The sequence below is a fragment of the Quercus lobata genome, chromosome 2 (genome assembly GCF_001633185.2).
Source record: "Quercus lobata isolate SW786 chromosome 2, ValleyOak3.0 Primary Assembly, whole genome shotgun sequence".
NCBI lineage: Eukaryota > Viridiplantae > Streptophyta > Magnoliopsida > Fagales > Fagaceae > Quercus > Quercus lobata.
The window spans coordinates 95359696-95383935 of NC_044905.1; the positions used below are offsets into that span (position 1 = coordinate 95359696).

A 24240-nucleotide genomic window follows, 5' to 3' on the forward strand; every position below is an offset into this window, starting at 1 on the left:
TTAGGGACTCATCATTTGTTAGCTGTTACCCGTTCAATTTTTGACAAAGATTTTACCATTTCTGAACTAACTGTATAGTTAATTACATTCATTTTTAATTTTCATTCAAGAGTTCTTTTTGCTTCTTGTTTGAGGGGCCAGAGGTAATACTGGTTTTGATAACCATTTTACTTTTCAGGGTCCATGTGGATCCATTTTCAATTCTTAAAGATAAATAATAAATTTGGAGCTCAAGCTTTAAACTTATTTATATATATATATATATATATATATATATTTATTAAAGAATAAATAATAAGAGCGTGTGTTTTGGTTTGGTTTGCTTGATTAATTTATCAAGTTTTTATTTATATTCAACGTATGTCGAAGATTTTACATAACAAAATAATAGGTAACTATGCCTATCTATTTAGATTACATGAGAACTCCTACATATTATCAAACCATTTTGGAAGTTCCAGTTGCTGTGGCTTTGGTTGTGGACTGTGGTTGATTGTCATCCATGGAAAATTCTTAGGTATTTTCGGAGTACAAAGAAATTGTACTCTTTTCTCTCACATTCATAGTAGATCTCATCATGAATTTAATGAGTAAACTCCACTATGAATGTGAGAAGAAAGAACATCTTTCTCCATGCTCTGAGAGTATCTAAAAATTACTCATTATCCACTATCTTATTGTAGCTTTAGATAATGTTGTCTTATTATATATGATAAGATTTGAATTTATGACATATTTTTTCATAATAATTATTTGTTATCATCAAATCGATTCACAAATTGGTTTTTAGTATATGTGAAATTTGAATAGAGGTCTCTTATTATTTGAGAAAGAGAGGTCTTTTATTTGATAGAAAGAAATTTTATTAGTTATATTAAAAATAACCCCCATATATATATATATATATATATATATAAACAACATAGAGAATGTATTAGATAGTAAGAATATTTGGATTTTGGATTTAGAAAAGTTTCAAGACATAAATTATTCATATAGAGATACATTTTTTATAAACTTCATACAGAGATACATAGTACTGAAATTCACCATCCATTTATTTAGATACAAACTGAAAAGTGAAAACCATTTTCTGGTTTATCTCAACCATATGGTATTATGCGCTGTCTCAATCGCCACCACCTTGGCCATGACCCTCACCATAGCCATAGCCTTCGCCATAGCCTTCACCAGAGCCTGAGCCGCTTCCTCTGCCAGAACCAGAGCCCGAACCGCGGCCTTGGCCTGATCCGGAACCTGCTCCTCTTCCTTCGTTTCCACCTGATCCAGAACCAGCTCGAGACCCTGCATAGGACCCAGCATATGAACCTGCTTCAGAGCCTGAACCTGAACCTGATGAAGCAGAAGAAGAACCTGAACTAGAACTAGAACTAGAACCAGAGCCAGAGCCAGAACCAGACCCAGCTCCAGCACCTGAGCCACTCCCACCTCCTAAGCCCAATCCTACTCCTGCTCCAACTCCAACTCCAACGCCACCAAGATCCACACCCAGGTCCTTCCTGGCTACTCGGCCACTCTCACACACAATGACAGATATAGCAACAAGCAAAGCAACCAGTGTTAGAGACTTGAATGCAGCCATTATTTGAATGTTAATGTAAGGAACAACGACAAGAAGGGAGCTTCTAATGTGAACACAATATTAGTTTCTCAAAAGGCTATGAGCTTGAACTCGTTGATAGATGCTGCTTGGGAGATTCAGCTATTTATAGTTGTTGATACTGAGGTTGTCAAAACAAACCTGTACTTTACATTGCTATATGTCAGTGAAGTTGAGGAGTGCCTTCGTTTTCATTATTGTAGTGGGAGTGGCTATGTGGCATTCTGAGATTTTGCTGCACCAAACTTTGTGGATGAGATATAGCTGAGTCCTTGGAAATTAAAATGCTTTGGACAAGTGTTAATAAGAAATCGCTGACCAATTTGATCCACACTCAACTAAGTGGAGATAGTGGCTGATTTTTGTTGCACACGTTTTTACTCTTCATATAAATTAAGGTCCTTAGTTATCTAGCTAGCCTCTTAAGTTGCCAGCATGCATGACAATATATACTAGATTTTAAGAGATTTCAAAAAATGGTAACCAGATGCCTAAAGCTAAATGGACAAAACACTAATGCTGGAATAATGGAATTGGAACACGCTCATCGATCAAATTCTCAACATGTAACTCTGTATATCCCTGTGGGACATCCAGGAAATGAAAACTGAAAACACCAGCTTTTGTGATTGAGAAATCGCATAATTAATAAAAGTACTATTACTTTATTTGTCAGTCAAATTTTATATATAATTCCTTAAGTTTTTTATTTTAATTTTTTATATATAGATATTTCGATTAATTTAAAAATATTTTTAATTATTATTTTAAGAATCAAACACAAAAAAAGTTATTTTCCTCAAGAACATTTAAATTTAATACAACTATACGTTTATATTTAATTGAGAAACCTAATAAACATCTAAAAATTAACTGTACTTATGTTTTACCCAAATTTATCTACTCTAAAGAACTCTTGATTGAATTGTCTAAACTCCTCAAAGTGAAACAATGAGTGTCGCTGCTCTTGCAACTTAATTATATCCTTTTGTTTTTTTCTTTATAATGGAAACTTGAACTTTTATTTATAGATTAAAGCATAGGATACATATGCATGATGGCTAAAACTTATTATGCGTGTGTAAAAAATAGTGCTCTAAAGCACATGATAAATCCGCTGCCACATGATAAAGACCGATTCTGTGACAGATTCTCTTATGTGGAAGTTTTCAAACTCAGTGGATTTTAAAGTTAAAAAGGCTTATGAGATTCTTTTGGAAGATGCTAATATGTCAGCCAATGCAACTCTTAGACCCCTTGTTATCCCTGATGCTGTGTGGAACACTTTATGGAAGGTTAGACTTCCCTTGAAAATCTGCAACTTGGTCTGGAAGGTAATCCATGATAGCTTGCCAACATTTCAGACTTTAAAGGGGAGGGGAATTCCAATTGCTGCCCTCTGCCCCTTTTGTGACTGTGATGAGGAGTCTTCTAGCCATCTTTTCCTTCATTGCCATTTTGCTAGAGCTTGTTGGTATGGTTCAGCTCTAGCCCTGCATACTTCCTCCCTTGGTCCTATAACTGTTCAGCAGTGGATCATTAATTCCATTAGTAGACATCAGAGATTGGATGAGAGTGACTTGGAATCTTTGCAGCGGACTTTCATTACTCTTTGGGCTATCTGGAATCATAGAAACCGGGTGATTCATGAGGGAGTTACTCCTGATCCAATGAATGTCATTTTAACCTCTCAAAATCTGTTTTGCAGGTACCATGAGATCTATCAAAAGCATTACTATACTGAGCATAGGATATCTAGGCAGAAAATTATGGAGCAAGGGTTTCAAGGGCAATGGAGCATCATCCTCAAGATTTCTGGTGTCAAGCATGGAAGAAAGAAAAGAGCTGCTTTTGCTTATGAGGCTAGGAACAGGCAGGGTACAGTGGTGTTCTACGGATGTAGCAGCAGTGCCGCTAACTCAGTCCCAGTTGCTTTGCTTGAAGGTCTTAGAGAAGCAGCTGTAACAGCTTTTAGGCTTCAATACAACCAGATTTTGGTTTTGAGCAATTGTAATTTTTTGGTTCAGTTGTTTAACACAGGCCAAGTACCGGATTGGGAAGGAAAAACCTTGTTTGCTGATCTGCAGTCCTTAAAGCAAAGGGGTTTTTGTCTTTCCTTCCGTTGGATCCCTGCTTTTGTGCTTGTTAATGTATATAATATGGCTGCTATGGCCTCCAGTGCTCCCATGCACTTTCAATGGCCACAGCACCTAACGTTGTAGTGCTCTGTTTCCTGGTTGTTTATCAAAAAAAAAAAAAAAAATCCGCTGCCACTTGAAATCATGGGTTGAACCCATCTTTTCAATTATAAAATGCATGTGTGTGTACATAAACTTGTATAACAAATAGTGCTTAAACAGTGCTCTATGCACGTAATACATCCGCTAGTGGCAGGTCAGTAACCCAAATAGAACTGTCTTAAAGCCATATATGCATGGCTGAATACAGCCTCTCCTATTGCGAGTTTGCAACTATTCTTATGCCTTGCGGTTGACTGCTTTAGAAATTTTAACTGTTAATTACATCAATTTTATTCCTGCTCTAAAAAGTTTATTGCTCATGCAAGTTTTAGAGTTTGCTAATTGAATAAAAAAATTAAAGTATCTTTTTAAAAGTACAACATTACTTTTACATGATAAATAATATAAACTAATGAAAATAAACTCATCCAAATGCATGTAATAGTCTAAATTATGAATATGTTCTAAATGTATCATCATTGAATTTTAATTTGAGTGTTAATCTAATCATTGTATTTTCGATTCAAACAATTAAGCAAACATTAGAAGAAAAACAATGCAATTGCATTAACACAGCTTCCAAATGAGGTTTGAATGAAATGACTCAATAATTTCCAAATTTTGGACACTGCAATCGAATTTCAACTTTAAAATTTCTTGACAACAGTTTATAAAATAGACTAGATCATTACCTACATCAACCAAATGTTTATTTCAATAGAAGGTACCACTATTGAAAGGTGCAGTAATATATGTGGGACAGGGGATAAGTATCTTAATATATTAATATATTAATATATTAACTTGTTAAGAAAGAAAGGGATGTTACCTGGTAGCATCAATATTCATGTGATCAAATGATCCATTAAAATATAACCTGGGAAAGTGATAATTGTATTATAAAATAAAATAGAAATATTCCAAAATCCAAAAACAGTGCAACTAAAAAGGCAAACAGATGGAAGAAATGAGGAAGGAAAAATGAAGAAACATACTCGAGCCATTATTTCATATGTAAGAACAAACTTTACAGGGCCACTAGTTTAATCAAACTCGCTATTAGGGCTTAAACCCGGCCTAGGAACAACCACCCTAAAAGGCAGAATCTTGAGAGACAGAAGAATAAGCTCATGAACCGTTCATCAAGCGAGAGCCTGCATGCAGGAAATGAAATATTGTCAATCACCGCATAACATTTCTTAGGATTGACAGGCCACTGGACAGTTAGTTGGAATGGGGAAGATTTAATCAGCAAAGAAATAAAATAGGACAGGCAAAAAAAAGTTGAATAAAAGGAAATGAGTGTTAAAAAAGCACAGCCCAAACATTTACACCAGGAAAATGGCTAAAATAATAATAGGCAAATCATTTGAAGAATAGTTAACCTGTCAGGATCAATGGTAAGTACAACGACGTTCGGTAGAATCCGAGTTGCAATCTCAGTGACGTCATAATAAGCACTGGTGGCACATAGAGCCATAATCCCTGACACAATAAAATTTTGAATTGGTCCATAAACTAATTGGTACAACAACATTGGAGTTAATCAACCTCCAACATTTAAAGAATTGAAGATGGAAGATAAAATGCACAATTTTTTTATTGACAAAACGTAGAAATATTTTTAATGCCAAGAACTTCATGAATAATGAGGTGAAAGAGTTGCCACAGACAAATATCATAGAGTTCTGATACCTGCTCCTCGGGCAGGCGAGAAAGTATCACACAATGCACAAACAGTAAATGCATTAATCAAAACTCTCTTCCTTGTCTGCATTGTAGATATGAACCCATCAGTTGAAACTCACAAAAGGAACATTTAGCAAAATATGCTTATGACGACCAATTAGACCATAATGAAAAAAGGAAGAAAGCATGACATTTGAGAACAAGCATATCAAACAAGAATATCAAGTTATTCAGGATGCCAATGAATCAATAAAATCCGAAATTGCTGATACTAACCCCTTCATTTAGGTGACTTGCAATATTCCCAAGTAAAATGGTAGTATTTGTTCTGATTGTTGGCTTTTCATCAACCTGCAAGATTTGCAAAACTGAGAAACCTATTGAACATAAAAGAAAAAAAAAAGAAGTCATCGTCAACTAAATCAATATAGGCATTTAATGATCAATAAAACCAACTTAAGTCATTAAACAGGAAGTCCAAAATATGAGTGAATAACCAGCTCTTTATAGGCTCCACTTCTCCAAACAAATGGTTGAAACTATTACCTGCAACTTTGAGAGATACTTTAATAATGACCCTGAAATAGTACGTTGAGAAAACTGCACATAGACAACATCGTAATTATAATTGGTTAAATCGTAATAGATTTAATCATATGAGGTGCACATAGACAACATCGTTGGGGACTTTTTTATGCATGGCAATCTGTTAGCGGCTAAAGGGTTGGCATTGCTAGACCCAAGTATGTTTTTATTTGTTAAACACAAAGCTCTCTCTTTGGAAGAAGAGACTCTCTAGCTATGGGGAGGTTTGTCCAAACTTAAGAAAAACATGGCCAAGGCTCAAAAACTCAAAGGAAGACCAGGAATTTACAAATTCCTTGCCCATACATGATGATTAAGAAGATATATGTCATCACAAGACTTCACCTCATGAGTATTCATGCGGAAAACTTGGGACCTGTGGTTTGGAGGGAATAAGTGTATTTAGTAACTTTAGTGATTTGCAGGACTTAACTGCACATGAAAAGCTAGTGCACCATAAGTCTCTCATATTCCAATATCATTCGCCAACCAACAATGGTTCTGCTATCTCTCCCTTGTAAATACACATTTAGTGTGCATTTGGATTAGAATGGAAAATTAAAATTATTTTACTATTCAACTTATTTTTGCTATTATTTATGAATTTCACTACACTTTTTGATATTATTCATAGGTCTCACTGTACTATTTCAACTATTTTTACCTTTATCTACAGTATTTTCAGTAATAAGTTTTCAGTTTCAGCAAAATAAGCGGTATTTAAACACACTCTTAATGTTTCTAATTCATTTTGCCGTTTATCCTCAAAAAAAAAAAAAAAAAAGTTTCTAGTTCATTAAAAGAACAAACTTGGTTTCTCTTGTTGGCAAGGTTGTCAAAATCGGGATCTTACATAGGATCGTAGGAGGTAAGTAGGATCGTGGATTGTAAGATCCTACATATTTTCAGATTTAAAGTAAAAAACACATTGATAATGATTTTGTATGTTAAATAAATCCATAAAAAAAACAAAGATTTGCATATATGATGCAATTTGCATGTCAAACATCGTTGCGTCTATACTAACGAAACAAATATATTTAAGTTTTGACTCAATGTATCTAAAAAGTTAAAAAAATGTTTAATTGGCAACTAAATACCAAAATATTTATCAACACATATAAAAATATTTTCCAAGTTCCAAATTTAAAATCCAAAATTAGTTATCAAATAGAAACTAGCTAACTAAAATATGAAATTCAAAAGTAAGATGAATATTAAGGTGATACTACAAAAAACTGGGGCTAAACTCCCAAAAGGTACTAAAAAAAAACAAAAAAAAAAAACCCCCAAATATACTAGAAGGAGACACGTTAGTCCTTTCTAATCTCTTTCAACCCCTCTCTTGATTCATCCATTCTTCATCTGATCATAATAATATTGACTTGGAAATAGAATGTTAAAACATTCTTCCCAAATTAAACTCTTGGGCTTTGAAGTACTTGAGCCTATGATAGCCTTTAGCTACATTTCATGGTATCAATTCACCTATTATTACCTCAAGATTAACCACTCAGTAACAATTATAGAGCATGCTCAAAAAAAAAAAAAAAAAATCAATCAATCAATAATACAAATTACAAGTATGCTATAAAATTATTATAAGAAAAACATTTTCGTAAAATTAGAACACAAATTTTTTTTTTTGAGAAATAATTACAACAAGCTACTAACCCCGCAGCTCAAACCCTTTCCTCCCTAAACCTTCAAAGCACTGTGTACATCGGGAGGTGTCAATTCAGTTACAGGGCCCTTGGCAATTAAAATACAAATTAGTATATTGATTAAACAAATTTAACAACATTATAACTTAAAAGGTAGCAAAGTCAATATAAATTCTTCATTTAGAAATGATGAAGCATTCCTTCATTTTGATTACAAGTGAACTAGAAACTAGAAAACATTTGCTTAGGTTAACATAATTATATAAAAAATAAATAAAAAGTCATACCATCACAACATAAAAAAAATAAAAACCTTTAAAGTTTCATCAAAATCAAAAAATTTATCCCATAAAATAAAATTAAAAAAAAAAAAACCAAAAACTGATATTTTGGTAGGATCGGTAGAATAGGTAGGATCCCATACGATCCTACAATTTTTACGATTCTAGTACGATTCTAAACGTTTTGGTGAGATAGGATCATAAAATCGTGCGATCTTACGATCCAAATTGTGATTTTGACAACTATGTTATTGGTGTCCCATTTGCCCAACAAGTTTGTTTTCATTTGGTTTTTCTGTTATCTCCAACGGACCACCTTTTTATTAAATGGATTCAATGCTTTGGGCCTTCAAGGTACATGTATGGCCTTCTCAAATTTAGCCATGGGATAATGCTTTTTGTTTTGTTTTGCTTTTACCCATTTCATGTAAAATAAGGGCTTTTATGGGGGAGTCCACCATGGAGCCATGAAAAGGATGAAGTGAGCCTTTGAGCCTTGGGTTTCTTTAGGAGAAATAACATGGGCTCCAAGCCCAATTCATAAGGTTGGAGAATGGCAAGTCATGAGCCCACTGTGTGAAATTGGCAATATTATGGGCCGCGAGCCCAATTCATGAAGTGGAAAGATTAGTGTTTTGAGCACTTTATGTAAAGTAATAAGATTCGGACTTTGAGCCTATTCTGTGAGGTAAGAAAAAATAGTAGGTCATGAGTCCAATTTATGATAAAGAAAAAATAGGGATTTTATTCTTTCTATCCCAAAATTAAAGAAAGAGAGTAGATGGTAGTTGTGTGTTAAAAAAAAAGAAGAAGAAAAAAGGAAACAATTAAAAAAAACTGATATTTTAATATAATATAGTGTAAAAGAGATAATATGATGTAATGTATTTTAAAAAGTAAGTATATAAAGTAGAAAAAAAAGGTTCTTATGCTAAAATATATGAATATTTTTTACACCCTCCTTATGCTTTTGAGTTGTGGTGGACCCAAATTGAGTGAATAGGACCAATTGGCAATGCGATGTGATGGAGAAGAAAATAAAAGATTCGATGTCCCTAGTAGAACTATATAAGGAGGAGTCTCTATTATTGTTGTATTTAGACACAATTTTTTATATATAATATTTTCATAATTATTGAGTATTTATTTTAATTTTTAATTTTTATATTTAATTAACATGATATAAAATTTTGACATTGCTTTATTTAATTAAATCAACTAGCACACTTTTCTTAAAAAAAAAAAATCAACTAGCACACGTGGCACTTAATGGCCATGTTCGTAATAACAAAAGGGCTTGTTTCATACTCCAATATAATTTTAAGGGTGTGAATCTAAATTTTAGGAAATAAAATCAAAATTATTCCAAACATTAAACCATTACTTGCATTTAGGTTTTTTTTTTTTTTTTTTTTAAATCGTATTGTCATGTCATGTATTTGACAATTAAAAAAAAAAAAAAAAAAACCACAACGACAACAAAAACAAAAAAACAAAAAAAAGAAGTCATTTTATTTGTTGTAAGTCAATAGTGAAGTCTCCCCTGAGATAACACTTTTTGTTACAAACTCGGCTTCGAAAACCAAAACCCATCCCGAAGCTTTTTCTCCGGTGGGAGCAGCGGCCACCATTCTACGCCAAAGGCTCTGATACCCATCTCTATGAATTACTAAAGAATCCCTCACTCACCTTGTAAGTACCTCTCTCTCTCTCTCTCTTTGATCTTAGATTTTTATCTTGTAGCTTCACTTTTCTTATACTTTTGATTCTTTTTTTGGTCTGGGTTTTGTTTTGGTTATACTGTTTTTTCTTGATGATCCTAGCCATATACAATTTATGCTATCACTTTTTAAAAAAAAAATTTTTTTATTACTTGGGCAAGTTAATTTTATTCTCTATATGTGAAAAGTACCACTGTTTTTATTGAATGATTGGTGTAGATAAGCGAGCACAACCCAAATATGAAAAGATGTCACCTTTAGGAACATTACCCAAATTTGAATGCATTGGTATCAATAGAAATATAGAATGTGCATGCCACATTTGTTAATGATGTGTACTTTCGAGTTTGACTTATACATGAATAAGATGCCCATGTGGGAAGGTATTAAGCTTATCAAGCACTGGTCTTTTGTATGAGTTTAGTGTATAGAAGGTCGTAGTCGTACCTAGTGCACAAAGCATGGGTTTTTTAAGGTCTGGAAGAGATAGTTGGTAGGTAGCCTTATGCCTTTTCTCCAATTATTTTTGGATGTTAGTGTATAAATTCAAAAAATGTAATGAGATAGAGTGAAGTTATATCATCCTTAAGTGAACAAGAATGGAGGAAAATAATGCAAGGGACCAACTCTAATTAGTTGATGACAATCCATAGCAGCCCCAATTCAGTTGTGATTATGGTCTAGTTGAGTTGTAAGTGAATGAATCAGAAGATTGCTGAAAAGGGAAAATGTTTTTATCTTAAATTATCCCTCACTTTACATACGTGCATTGCTATACGCACAAATGCGTGGTGAATGGTGACAAGAACTTTTGATAGTTAAGTTACATGCCACATCTAATTGTTCTAAACTCATAACCTCATCCTCCACCCACACTTGTTTGAGGAGGAAATGCCATTTTATCCATGAGGCAAGTGCCATGAAAATAATTCTTATGAACCAAGCAAAAGGTGTAAGAACAATTCTAAGACAACTTATTAATTTAAAGGACAAATTTTGGTTACAACTGCACTTAATATCTTTTTGTTGAATGTGAATTTTAACAAATCCTCCATTTGATTATATTTTCTTCTTATATCCTTTATACTTGCAAAATTTCCTGAAATCAAAGATCAATAGTTATGCCATCAATTAAATGTTTAAATTTTAAGTTTTTGTAGTCTAAAATTATGCATAAAAGTGTATGGATTGAATGGTAAATGACATCCAATTGGCACGGAATTTGACATGCGCGTTAAGAAGATAAAGAACATGCAATCCAACGGTTAGATTTTCAAAATATTTAGGCATGTTAATTTTTTTAGTGAGAGTATAAGCTTTTAGCCAAACTTTGTCCTAATTTAAATTCCCATAGGGAAAAAATTACTAAATTATTGTTCAGCAATGGTTGATATACTTGTATATATATATAAATATATATATATATCTAACCTCTAATGGAACTAACATCCTTAGATTCTTTGCATCGAGGGATATATATATATATATATATATATCTAACCTCTAATGGAACTAACATCCTCAGATTCTTTGCATCGAGGGAGTGTATATGTTCATTTTGACATTACCATGTTCATTTTGACATTACCATTGACTTCCTGTTTGGTATATATATATATATGATTGGATGAAGGCCACAAGTTCACTGTCCTCGAAATTTTTGGTGTTTATGTATCTTTTGAATTTTAGACATTAGCTTTTTTGTTACACAAAAATGAAGGTGCATAGTATTTTTCACGAAAACTAGCAGGTCTGTATGTTGGTAAGAATGACGTGATTTTCTTTAAATTGAATGAATGGATTCACATTCAGTTTTTAATTTTCATTGGAAAAAATAAGTTTCAGTGCTCAGTAATAGCTAGAGGCTTACATTCAAGTAAAATTGGTGGTATGACATGGCCTATGTGAGGCTGTCATAATTTTCATAAGAAAATTGATTCTATTCTTGCTTTTCTCTTTTTATGATAAATATGCAAGATTTTATTGTGCCTATGCCCTACACTCTGCTCAGAACATATGGAATTTTTGGACAATATGGACATCATGAAATTTAATTTGTACTGCCAACTGGTGAAATTTCTTCCTATATAGGAATTACTATACCAATTATCATTCCAAGGATTCTATGCTCCAATTATTGACACCTTTAGTAGAACCCATAGCTGTCCAGTTAAAATATGTGTTTGTGAATTTGGAGAGAGAAAAAAATTGTGTGTGTACTTTGTAGTGGTGTTGAGACGCTGATAGTTGAGCTTAACTCTTTATTTTTGGCATTAGTCCTCTTCCATCACAAGTAGATATATTAATCTTTTAATTTGGAGATTGTAAATTTTATGCGAACTATATGCACGTATCAATGTCAACCTATTTTTTTGGTGACTTTCAAATTATAAATAAATATAATTATCTCAACAACCTTACAATAAGAGTGGGTGCAGAGCAATTCACTGCCAACTAGAATTATATTTTTTTGTTGTTTGCAACCAATTATTATGAGTAGGAGATTATGTAGATGGAGACGGGCCATTTTGCTTTTGGTTGAACCATGTTAATCTCATGGGTGTCTTTATGTAGATAGAGAGGGCTTTGGTTGGGATTATGTTATGCTCATTGGTGAACTTGTCTATTATCTAACGATTCAGTCTCTGGATAAGGATAAGGTATCTTTTCTGCATTTAATATTCAAAATTGTCTTCATATAGACATTATAGGATTTTAGGTAAGGGGAGGCTTCAATTTTTTTTTTTTTTTTTATTGTTGTTGTTATTTGGGATTTTTTTTTTTGGGGGGGGGGGGGGGGGGGGGGGAGGGATTAGTTCTTGTTTCTGTTAGCAATGGTGGTGGTACAAGCATATAAGGTGTCTCAACTTCGAATAAATTAAGACCAGTAGTTTATAGGGGTTTACTGCAAATATTACAGGTATCAAAATTAATACTATTTATTCCGCGAGTTCTTACTACACTTGCAATAAACTCAAATGAATTGTTGCAATTCATTTAATGGTGGGAATGATTCTGGCAAGGTCATTGTCTGTCTGACAACTCCCCAGTCATCAGCCTCTCAAGTAAAGGAAGTCCTTTTTTAATTTTATTATATTACTCTATTCTAAGCTGTTGTCCCTTTCCATTGGTTTGAGAATAGTGATTTAGTATTGACTACATTGAATTAGAAGTTGAAATGGAAGTTGAAATGTAATGTTTAGAATGATGGTCTGTAGCATTTCGCAAGTCATTGATTTGGAATATAAAAAAACAACAAAATATGAAGTCATTGTAAATAATCGGAGTATACTTTCCCCTACATTAGGTTTTATTTTATTTATTTTTTTATTTTTTTTTTTTTTTATTGGTAATTAGACTTTTATTGAAAAATCTGAACATCATGTTCCCCTACATTAGTTAATTTTGTGTGTGTGTGTGTGTGTATATATATATTTTATTTTTTATTTTGGTGATTGTAAAATTTTCATTTTTTATTTTTAATTTGTAATAATTGGTGATTGTAAATATTGTGTTTTTCTTCCAGATATTTATGTTTGGCCAAAATTTTCCCAAACATTCTATTTTTTAGCTTTCCTAATGATTTTTTAGGAAAGTTAATAATGTTTGAATTTTAAGTTTTAACCCATGCTGTAATAGTGAAACTATTCCTCTTTTGCATTAGCAATCTGAATTGAACACGTCTTTATCTAATGAAATGAAGCTAGTTTCACAAAGTTGAATTTTAGGTTTCTTAAGTCAAATGCATATGTTGGTACAAAGAAAAAAATTGTTTTTAAGTGCTAATTGGCCAATTATATTAGAAGCTTACATCTGCAGCTAGCTAATGGTTTGCTGATGATGCAAGTACGAGAGGCTGCTAATAGTGGCATTTTTATAACTCTTTCCAGAGTTTATATTGTCTGTAGAGGCAGTTCTTGCATTGTGAACTGGATGATATTTCATAGGTTGCTGATTTGTCTGGGCAATTCCATAAGTTAGTGATCTGGGCTGTTTAGTTATTTCTTCCAAAGTTCCAATCAAAGCCTAAATCTTGACTTTTCAATATTCTTCTAATGCATTGTTTCAGTACAAACATCCTGTGTAGCTCCCTAATTTTTGCACAGGACTTTAACCTAAGGGGTAGCACATCTGGGCAGGGATCTTGCCTCATGAAGCAGAGGTTGCTAATTTGAATCTCCCTCCCCCCTCATTGGGGCCAAAACTTATATATAAAAAAAAAAAAAAAAAACATGTGTATGGAATTTTTATAGAACGAATTCAAAAAAATTTTTGATTTAACCACAGCTTTGTTACAATAGGATTGTTTTTATTTTTATTTTTATTTTTATTTTTTTTATGTATTACAGAATGTTTGGTTACTGATAGGAGGTAGCACAATCTGCTGGGGACCAAGCCTTATGAAGCAGATCACTAGTTTAAATCTCCCCTCATTCTCTCATTGGGACCAAACTCACTTAAAAAAAGAAAAAGAAATAAAGGAAATATCTTTTATATATCCATTGTAGGCTTTGCTTTATGGTTGTGATCACTTTTCTCAAAACAATGCAGGTAGCTGCACCTCAGGATTTTGATTGTGTAAATCTCCATTGATGTTTGTCCTGGCCTGAAGGGATTGTTTGATAGATGGCTTCAAGAGGACAAATTCCACATTCTTTTGAGCGACGTCCTGTCCAGGCTCCAGGGATGATGCGGCATGGTCCATTTCCTGGACTGGGTTCTGCAGCAGGCCAACGATCATTGGAGCCACTGCCTCCTCCTGATCTGTTGGAGAATAAAATTGCTGTTCAGGCAGCAGAAATAGAACAACTTACAGGAGAAAACCGCAGGTTGGCAGCCAGTCAATTGACATTGAGGCGGGAGCTTGTTGGTGCTCAGCAGGAAGTACAAAGAGTCAGAGCACACATAGCAAGCATTCAGACTGAAAGTGATTTACAGATCAGGATTTTGGTGGATAAGATCGCAAAGAAGGAAGCAGATATCAGAGCTGGTGAGGGTGTGAAGAAGGAACTGCAACAGGCCCATAAGGAAGCACAGAGTTTGGTTGCTGCCAGACAAGAGCTGACTGTCCAGATTCAGAAGGTCACTCAGGAATTGCAGAAAGCTCGTACAGATGTTAAGAATATACCAGATTTGCATGCTGAGCTTGACAGTTTGAGGCAAGAACACCAGAGATTACGGTAAGGCATAAAAATTTGTTTCCTGGATGTTTCCCCTTTAGATTTCTTAGAAGACCATGTAAAGCGTGCAGAAGAAGTTACTGCACTCTTCTTTAAAATGTTGCTAGTTTGATGAAACAGGGAATGACAATATATGAGTTTGCAATCTGTCAACTGCCTTGGTATGGCACGCTTTAGGACCATATTGCCATCCATTTAGGATTTTGTTTTTATTGGATCATCCGAATCTATTGACAGATCCAGTCATTGGAAAGGACCTTCTCAAACCAGCTCAATTATTTGCTTCACTGATCTATTTTAGTGCTTAATGAGAGGCATTTAGACATTCCAGTGAATTTTCTCATTAATAAAATTTCCATTTTTTCCATGTCTAAGATATTCCAAATTTTGCCATGATATAGCATGCTTTAATTGGCAATAACCGAAAGTTTGATGATACCAAAAGTTCTTATGTTTCTCTATTCAAGTAATCTTTTCTGTGCTTTGAGACTAGTAATGCAGTATGCATAGATGGAGTGATCAACACAAGTGACAAAGCTACATCACATACCCGCATTGGTTTGGATTGGCTTATTTGTTGATTTACTTATTTGCTTGACTTGGGCAAATGTATAGTTGTACCTAAGAAAAGTAAGGCCTTAAGAAGCTGTACAGAAGCAAATAAACTAAAGAAGTTTAAGCTTATCAAATGCACATGAATGTGACAATCTCTGCATTCTTTTTTAATTTGTATGGGACATATGTTTTAGCTTGCCATTTAATTCTCTAAATCTGTTTATTTGGTTGAGCAGTTCTACTTTTGAGTATGAAAAAGGGAAAAACATTGAGCAAGTGGAGCAAATGCAAGCAATGGAGAAGAATCTATTTGGGATGGCAAGAGAAGTGGAAAAGCTACGTGCTGAGGTCTTAAATGCCGAGAAGAGAGCACTCGGTAACTTTCCTTGCCTGTATACATCATATTTTGTTTAGATGTTTTATAGATGTTTCATTTCTAACGCTTGAGCTGATACCATGTCAAATAGCACCAAGCCCATACGGTGGTAGTTACATGCATCCCGATCTTTCATACCCACCCCCTCCTATACAAGGTGGTGGTGCCGGTGCCTATATTGACAGCTATGGAAGGCCTCTAGTTCAGATGGCTGTTGGGCCTGCAGGAGGGGGAATGATTCCATATAGCAGTGGCCATGGTGTACCTTCCAGTGTTGTAGCTGTTCCTAGTGCTGGCGGTGGAGCTCTTTGGGGAGGAGCATATGATCCCTCGCTCACTCAAAGGTGAATATGAAGCTGGAAATAGAGGCTGTTGATAAGCTTTTCTGCCCCTCTTCACAATTGTCGTTTTGAAATATGAAGAGGAAGAGCTGTTAATGTATTGCTATTTTAAAAACTGTAGATTAGATTAATCTCCATATAAGCAGTTACTTTTCCATATAAGATTATAAAATATTATTACTGAATTCTCTATTCTCATGGTAGTAATTATGTTTTTTTCCCATTTGTATATAACCTTATGGGTTGACGGCCTAAGTTTGTTCCTCTTAGGTCTTGAAGTAAATTTTTTGACAGGACTGGAAGAATGGAATATTGGATCCAGTTTAGCAATGTCGGATTTTTAAGGATCAAGTTGGCCAAGAACTTTGTAATTCAATGACATTATCTAATCTCTTTTATGAGAGATATGGTTTAAATTTTTTCTCTTTTATTGTAACAATTGAATTATAAAAATAAAAACAAAAATAAAAGCACTTTAATGATGCTCAAGACCTCCGTTGGCTTGTGAAGCACTTTAATGATGTTCTACCATTAGGCCATTTAAGCAATGGCTTAAGGTTCCCAAATGAAGGAGACCCCTTAAAATAGAACATATTATATATCTTAACCTTATAGTATTGCACAAGAATAATAATAAAGAAGTAAAGTCTCTCACTTAGGAGGAAAAAAAAAAACCATGTTTTATAGCTGATAAGATGTCTTGTCTATCTGGCTTAGGATGTAAAAATTTTAATTAAGGCCAAAAAATTTAAAAAATAAAATGTTTTAGTATGTTTTCAGTAGTTTAAGAATGTAAAATTTTTTCAATTTTCCAAAAATTTTATGATTCTTATATCTCTCTATCAAAATTAAAATTAGAATTAATAATTTTTGAAACAAATTCATTATTGAAATTCTTTATTAAATAATTGACGTCAAACATTGCCAAAAAAAAAAAAAAAAATTGATCATCTAAAATATGATATTTATTTTAATATTGTTTCAATATTTTTAGAATTAGAAGTTTTAAAATGCGTTTTGTAAATATATGAAAAATAGTCCAATTAATTTCTCAAATTATATAAAATGTTGGATTTTCTTTTTTACTTCTTCTAATTCATGTATTACTTATAAAATATCAAGTAATAATACATTTTACATTTGCGTCTGACCCCAAATATGTTGAGTTGAGCCTAAACCATATATTTTTGGTATCGTGAATTTAAGTGAGGTTTAAAAAGAATATGTTTTAAATTGAATTTGAGTGAGTTTGAATAAAGAATATGTTTTAAATTGAATTGAGGTATTCAATAGAAATGACATCGTTTAAAATTTATAAGTTTTTAAAACTTTTTTTTTATTTTATATTTAAAATGCTCTATGCATATGAAAATTTCTCACAAAAATGTGGCCATATTTTGTATGAAAGACATTTAACATGCCAAATACGTGATTAATATTTCATGATTTTGAAATTATCATAGTGGTACTACAAAAAACCAATTTAATTGAGGCTAAAGTTGTTAAAAAAGGAAATATTAAATTGATGGCTTTGCAAAGAATGTTCAAACACTATTGGGCTATTGGAAAAAATTAATAACTTTCCATTAGCGCTAAGGCACAAAATGTATTGAATCGACCTGTTCTTTGTATTTTCTCAATGCAAGAGTGTTTTTTTTTTTTTTGGTTGCATTTTTCAGTTTACAGGAAAAGAAATTTGAAATACTGACTTCTGTTTTATATAACGTGATTTCAGTCGATATTGTTATTCCTGTTATTATAAGGTAGTGCCGATTGTGCTCTCTTTGTCTAACAAGAAAGAACCGAACTTCTAGATTTTAGCCCCATTGCATGCACATATTATACAATAAAATATAGATAGAGTCCTTCTTTCAAAAACTTGGTTTTTTTCTTAGTAAGTAATCAAAACCTTTTTCATCTAAACTAAAATAAAAGATTAACTCAAAACTAGGTGGAAGGTTGTATCTTTTGTTTTGGTTGCATGCAACGACGGTCTCATAACATGCGGAATCCACGGGTGTAGTTTGCATTAATTAGTTGTACCTCATGAGTTATCGATTCTATGCAACAAATTATTAGGTTTTTATTTTCTAAATATGAAAATTGTGTTGCCCAAAATTCTAACGCTAAAAAAAAAAACTTTTTTTTTTTTTTTTGAGAATCACTAAAAAGATTTAAAGCAAGATAGTAAAGTTATGACAACTATGATCTCATACTTATCTTTAACTAAGTAATTGTTTTTATCTTTCTTGCTAGCTAGCTTAGGGCCTGTTTGGGTAAGGGTTTTTCATCACTCAATTTCCGTCACTCAATTTCCATCACTCATCACTCATCACTCATAACATCACTCATCACTCATCACTCATCACTCATTTTTTCACACTCATTGGCAACATCACTTTTATTTTCATCACTCAATTTTTTCACACTATTCATGGGTCCCACACCTGTCAGCCAGTACAGTAGTTTTTTTTTTTTTTTTTTAGCACCCAACTCACCGAAGCTAATATATATATATAAAAAAAAAAAAAACCAAACCGAACAGCCAACCCAGGAAAAGAAAAAGAAAAGAAAAAAAGAAAAAAAAAAAAAAAAAAAGAACAACGCCAAAAAAAAAAAAAAAAAAAAAAAAAAAAAAAAAAAAAAAAACAACGCCAAACCAAAACCACAGCCAAACAGGAAAAGGAAAGAAAAAGAAAAAAAAAAAAAAAAGAACAACGCCAACCCAAAAAAAAAAAAAAAAAAAAAACCTGAACGGCCACCCAGGAAAGAAAAGAAGAAAGAAAAAAAAAAAAAAAAAAAACAAACAGGCAACGCCAACCCAGAAAAAAAAAAAAAAAGTCAAAAAGTGGTCAAAAGTTGCGGCTGTGGGTCCCTCATGTGTGTTTATTTACGGAAATGCCATTGAGTTATGAGTTATGGAAACTGAAAACAGCCTTTTGTTGTTTTCAGTTTCCATAACTCATAACTCAAAAATCAGAGAATTGAGTGATGGAAACAGAGTTATGGAAACAGAGTTATCGTTTGGCCAAACAACCTTTTTACTATGGGTCCCACCATTTTTGAGTTATGAGTTATGGAAACAGAGAATTGAGTTATCAAAAAACTCAATCCAAACGGCCCCTTAGCTTCTTTCTTTGTAACTTGTATCTTTTGATTTTAGATTATAGAAGGGACTCAATTAAAATTTTCTTCAGAAATTTTATAGATCCAATGGCTTTTGCTTCAAGGCATATAATACAGGAGGAAGAAGTTATACAAGTTGTCAAACCAATAGAATGGTCCTTTTGCTATTGTGAAAGGATATTCCTGATTTTGCCTAATCCTAACACCCAAATTTAAATGTTGCAAAAAGAGCAGTTAAATTGCCTAATTAGTAATTACTCTCTCGATCAACTGACTGTTTCCTTCAAGTTCTTGAACTCAAAGCTTGTAGGTGTCATCACCAACATTCTATCTATTGAGCTGTTTGACACCCGGAACGGGAATGAAGGAAACGATTCAATCAAGTCACATTTTGTTTACAAGTTTTACATGTAACTAAAATAAAATTATAACAAAAAATTTAATGAGTTTACTGTTTAGTGGAATGTTGAATTTATAAAACCCTGAAATTTAGCATAAACTAAATAGCAAAAGAGCAAGTATATAATTTACGTTATCCCTAAGACATAATTACAAGTATAATTATCTTATTTTGACTGCAATGAAGAGCATATCCTAGCTATTGGAATAATAGCGTAGGTTATCCCTTTAAAAAGAGGTGCAAATATATAATGAAACAGATAACACTCATGTCAAATGGCAAGTGAAACAGCAAAAATTTACGTTCCAAATGCTAATACTATTTGTCTTTCTATTCTATCATAACAATAATATCTTCTACTTATTCCTAAGACATAATTATGTTCCACTTCAATAATATTCTTAAAGATAAAGAGAAGCTTGCGTTAAGAAAAATATAAAAATAAAGTATGAAGCATATGCAATGACAACTTGTAATAAGAGATTTGATTCAACAGTCATTAGTTCTGAACTTTCTTACAACTACGACTTAATTTTGCTAAAGATGACAAAAACAAAGTTTATTAAAGATGATCCATACAAGCTTGAAACAAAAAGAAAGATAAATAGCAAAAGAAAATGTAACATTTGAACTCCTATATTGCATAATGCTCCAACATCGAAGCAAGGAATAGTAACAGATGAGAAACAATGAGTACTAAAGCCATCACAACCAGGAAGAACCCAAGTGTCCACCATTTGACCTGTAATGTACTCAAAAATCCATCTTTGCAAGAGCTGCAATTGTAACATAGAGTGCCCTGATCATTTGTCCATGTATCACAGTCGCTGTCATATGGATAAGAACTATCTTCCGCTACATTTTGTTTTTCCCAAAAAGTGGCATTCACATATTGCATTTGACATGTGGTTGGTGGTTTGCAACAGCCAGCCTTCAAAAATGGCAACATACAAAATTTCATAAAACCCATAGTTGAAGTAGAAGTTATATGCATAAAAAAAAAGCACGTAAATGTTGGATATAGCTAATTATATTCATCATAAATTAGAAAATGCTAAATCTGCTACAATAAGAGACTTTATCAGTTAATTAGAACCTACTTAATTTGTTAAACTCATATACTAAAATTTGTAATTTTTATATATGCAAACTAAAAAGTAAATAACATTACCTCTATGGGTGATAATCTTTTTGAGTTGAAGTCATATGATTTCAACGTTAATGATCTCGACACCAAATCATTGCATGCTCCTGTATCATCAATGCATTGTTTGATGTAGTACCAATTATCATTGTCATGCACCTTCAATTTCAGCCACATTGGTGAGCCTGGTATATTACGACTTTCCATATTGTAGGCTCCAACGAGGGCAAGTCCCACAGTGAACATAACAGTTAGTGGCACCATAACTACAAGGAGTCCTAGCATAGAAAATCGAGATTGGAAGAACACAACAATATTGCTAACTAAGAAGGTAACGATTAACCCAATACCAATACCAAGTTGCAGTTTTGGCAACCTTAGGACTACTTCACAATCATAGTCTCCCATACATAATAGCCATATAACTGAGGCAAATATTGGAAGAGAAAGAATGTAAGTGAGTATGGTTAATAACCTTTTCAAAAGTTTGGCTTTGGTTGCTTTGTCTGTCATTGAACCTCCTTTTGGTTGATTATTCTCTTCTGTTACTGTCATTGCCATCACTTCTACAGGGTTATAGTATCTTCTAACATATTTAAGTGTTCAAATCTTTTAACTTTTTAACTCTTTTTTATTTATTTATTATGTTTATTGTTTAATAAGTCAAAAACAAAAACGTATAAATTCTGTTTGTGAAAGAGAGAGATTTGGGGAAGATTATGTGATCTTTGTAACAACATAATCAAATTCCTAACCAACTGCAGAGAAAAAAAAAATGATCAGTCAAATTTTTATTGAGCCAAAATTCTTATAATAATTAACGTTTGGTATTATGTCCCTAAACTAACCATGGCATTGGGTTAGAACAACTTATAAAATTTTGTTGATAGATATCAATAAGAAATTCAGGTTTGAATATTGCATGCTTTATTGAAACTTAAACACATAGATTAATTGAATATACAAAAGAAAGAAATAATGACCACTTTTGGCAAAATTTTTCTTTCATATAAAATTATTTTAGTTAATATAAAAAAGAAACTAATCACTAAAACTATTTATAAATCCTAAGAAATATAAAACTGATGGGATTCTCAACAAACTATGATTATGAGAGAGTTTGGATTCAACTTATTCTTGCGTTTGCGTTTTTGTGTTTTTTTTTTTTTTTTTGCCTGCCGTTGTTTTTGACTTTTCAACCTGTTCACTGTACACTTTTCATCAACTCGTGTACTGTTCACAGCAAAATAAACGGTGAAGTGCACACCAGTGGGTCCCATTTACTGTTCATGGACCCACAAACTTCACTTTTCTACAACTTTTTCATTAAAAATGGGTCCCACGGTACTATTCACACATTTAAAAATTATTTTGTTACAGTGTTTTCAGTTTTCAGTTTTCAATTTCAGCAAAATAAATTCTATCCAAACGGACCCTATATTATATATAGAACAATTTTAAAGTCTGGTTATATGCAAGATGAAAGATACTTGATTCATGATTGAAAATTCTTCACACAAATTTCAGCTCCTTGTTAAAAAAATAAATAAATAAAAAAACCTTTGACTAACTAAGAAGAAGTTCATTAAGATTATTAAATAAAAGGAAAAGTTTGGTAGCTACAACTCCACTAAAAAAATTTACATGATTACATATTTTGAAAATCTAATCGTTAAATTTTATGTTTTTTATATTCTTAACAAATTTGTCAAATTTCGTGATAATCATATATAATTTACTATTCGATTAATAAATTTATTTTTTATTTATAATTTTAGATTATAAAAACTTGAAATTTAAATATTTGATTGATGACATAGATATTAATCTTTGATTTTCTGAAAATTTTGCAAACATGGAGGATATAAAAAGAAAATATAATCCAATGATGGATTTGTTAAAATTTACATCCAATAAAAAGTTTTTTTTTTTTTTTAGAGAAACAATAAAAAGATATTGAGTGCCATTAATTGTCTAAGCTAAGATTGTAACCAAACTTTATCCTAAACAAAATTTGTAATGAATTTACAATTTAAACCATATACTAGTTTGGTAAGTCTCTCCAAATTATCTCACCTATGCAGGTTTACACAATTTAACCGTATAGGTTAAAGATTTCCTTTTTAGTAAAATGAAAATTACAATATAATCCCAAATAATGGTCCCCAAGCATGCTCGTACATTATCCACGTGTCACTAAATCACTATTGATTTTGTTACTCGGATTATGATCTCTACAATTTTTAGGAGAATAAAATTTTAGAATTCTGATGATGCCAAAAAATCACCATTGAGCCACACGATCCTCGCACACTCGGAACAATACCTACAAAAAAAAAAAAAAGACCTAACAGAGAGCACTGGTATGGTGCCAGCCAAATACCCTCCGAAAATCAAGTTAGAACTTCTCACAACTCTAGAATGCCAGAGCTGGGATGAATTATGCTTAACTGTTTTCTGAGGGTCTTTGGGTTTTTATAGTAATGTAGAATTAAACTCCTATACTTGCGCAACAAGTCTTTTCCACATAGGGAAGATCTTCAATAATGAGCGTATCTTCTAGAATCTTCCTCGTGTTAGAATTCTATTCATATTGGGATTCTATGGGATTGGGTTAATCGTGAGACGCAAGTCGTTTCCATTTAGGATTTCTTGAAGACCACATAATCATCAATTCAATGCCATGTGGCCTTTTGGTCCGTCCAACCCAGTCCATTCACATCAGATCTATTCACTTTCAGCCCACTTATCTTGATCTGTCAAACCCATCCAAATGGATCCGTCACCTCTAAATTCCTTCCTCTTCAAATTCTAATCATTAATTTTAAAAAAATGGTTAATTTTTTATTTTATAATAATGACTTCTAATTGGCTCAATTGATAAAATATTTTGTCATTGAATAAGAGATCTGAGTTCAAATCCCACTTATACTTAGAACTAGTTGGTATCATTGCTTGATAGTATAAAACAATCACTTTAGAGCAGACAAACCATAGTATCCTATCTATTTTTAAAAAATTACAAAATTTATTATAGTATAAGGTTACAATCTCACTCAATATCATTAACATTATTACATATTTCAAAAATCTAACTGTTGGATTGCATATTCTTTATGCTCTTAATACATATATCAAATTTTGTACCAATGAGATATTATTTACTATATAACCTATAAGATTATATTTTATATATAATTTTAAATTACAAAAACTTGTAATGTAAACAATTTATTGATGACATAGCTATTGATCTTTAATTTTCTAGAAATTTTACAAGTATAGAGGATATAAGAAGAAAATGTAATCCAATGGTG

At 32.4% G+C, this 24240-nt stretch overlaps 4 protein-coding genes and 1 long non-coding RNA gene across 5 annotated transcripts; 2 read left to right on the forward strand and 3 right to left on the reverse strand.

Moving 5' to 3' along the window:
* Positions 1 to 991: 991 nt before the first annotated feature.
* On the reverse strand, positions 992 to 1854 carry LOC115960153 (glycine-rich protein 5-like). The gene has a single exon (XM_031078904.1). It carries the CDS (start codon positions 1601 to 1603, stop codon positions 1130 to 1132), a length of 474 nt encoding a protein of 157 aa, XP_030934764.1. The 5' UTR covers positions 1604 to 1854; the 3' UTR covers positions 992 to 1129.
* An 891-nt stretch (positions 1855 to 2745) lies between these two features.
* Positions 2746 to 3843, forward strand: LOC115973925. Its single transcript, XM_031094167.1, has one exon. The coding sequence runs from the start codon at positions 2746 to 2748 to the stop codon at positions 3841 to 3843; it is 1098 nt and encodes a 365-aa protein (XP_030950027.1).
* A 1431-nt stretch (positions 3844 to 5274) lies between these two features.
* On the reverse strand, positions 5275 to 5868 carry LOC115977321. Its single transcript, XR_004088515.1, has 3 exons — positions 5827 to 5868; positions 5557 to 5632; positions 5275 to 5346 (listed from the first exon to the last, which is right to left on the reverse strand). It is a non-coding gene; the product is annotated as an uncharacterized LOC115977321 (long non-coding RNA).
* Positions 5869 to 9590: 3722 nt separating this feature from the next.
* Positions 9591 to 16604, forward strand: LOC115977340 (protein FLX-like 4). The gene is made up of 4 exons (XM_031099155.1): positions 9591 to 9772; positions 14353 to 14981; positions 15773 to 15912; positions 16004 to 16604. Exons 2-4 carry the CDS (start codon positions 14428 to 14430, stop codon positions 16258 to 16260), a joined length of 951 nt encoding a protein of 316 aa, XP_030955015.1. The 5' UTR covers positions 9591 to 9772; positions 14353 to 14427; the 3' UTR covers positions 16261 to 16604.
* A 3719-nt stretch (positions 16605 to 20323) lies between these two features.
* On the reverse strand, positions 20324 to 21517 carry LOC115960190 (tetraspanin-15). The gene is made up of 2 exons (XM_031078962.1): positions 20951 to 21517; positions 20324 to 20710 (listed from the first exon to the last, which is right to left on the reverse strand). Exons 1-2 carry the CDS (start codon positions 21482 to 21484, stop codon positions 20414 to 20416), a joined length of 831 nt encoding a protein of 276 aa, XP_030934822.1. The 5' UTR covers positions 21485 to 21517; the 3' UTR covers positions 20324 to 20413.
* Positions 21518 to 24240: the final 2723 nt, after the last annotated feature.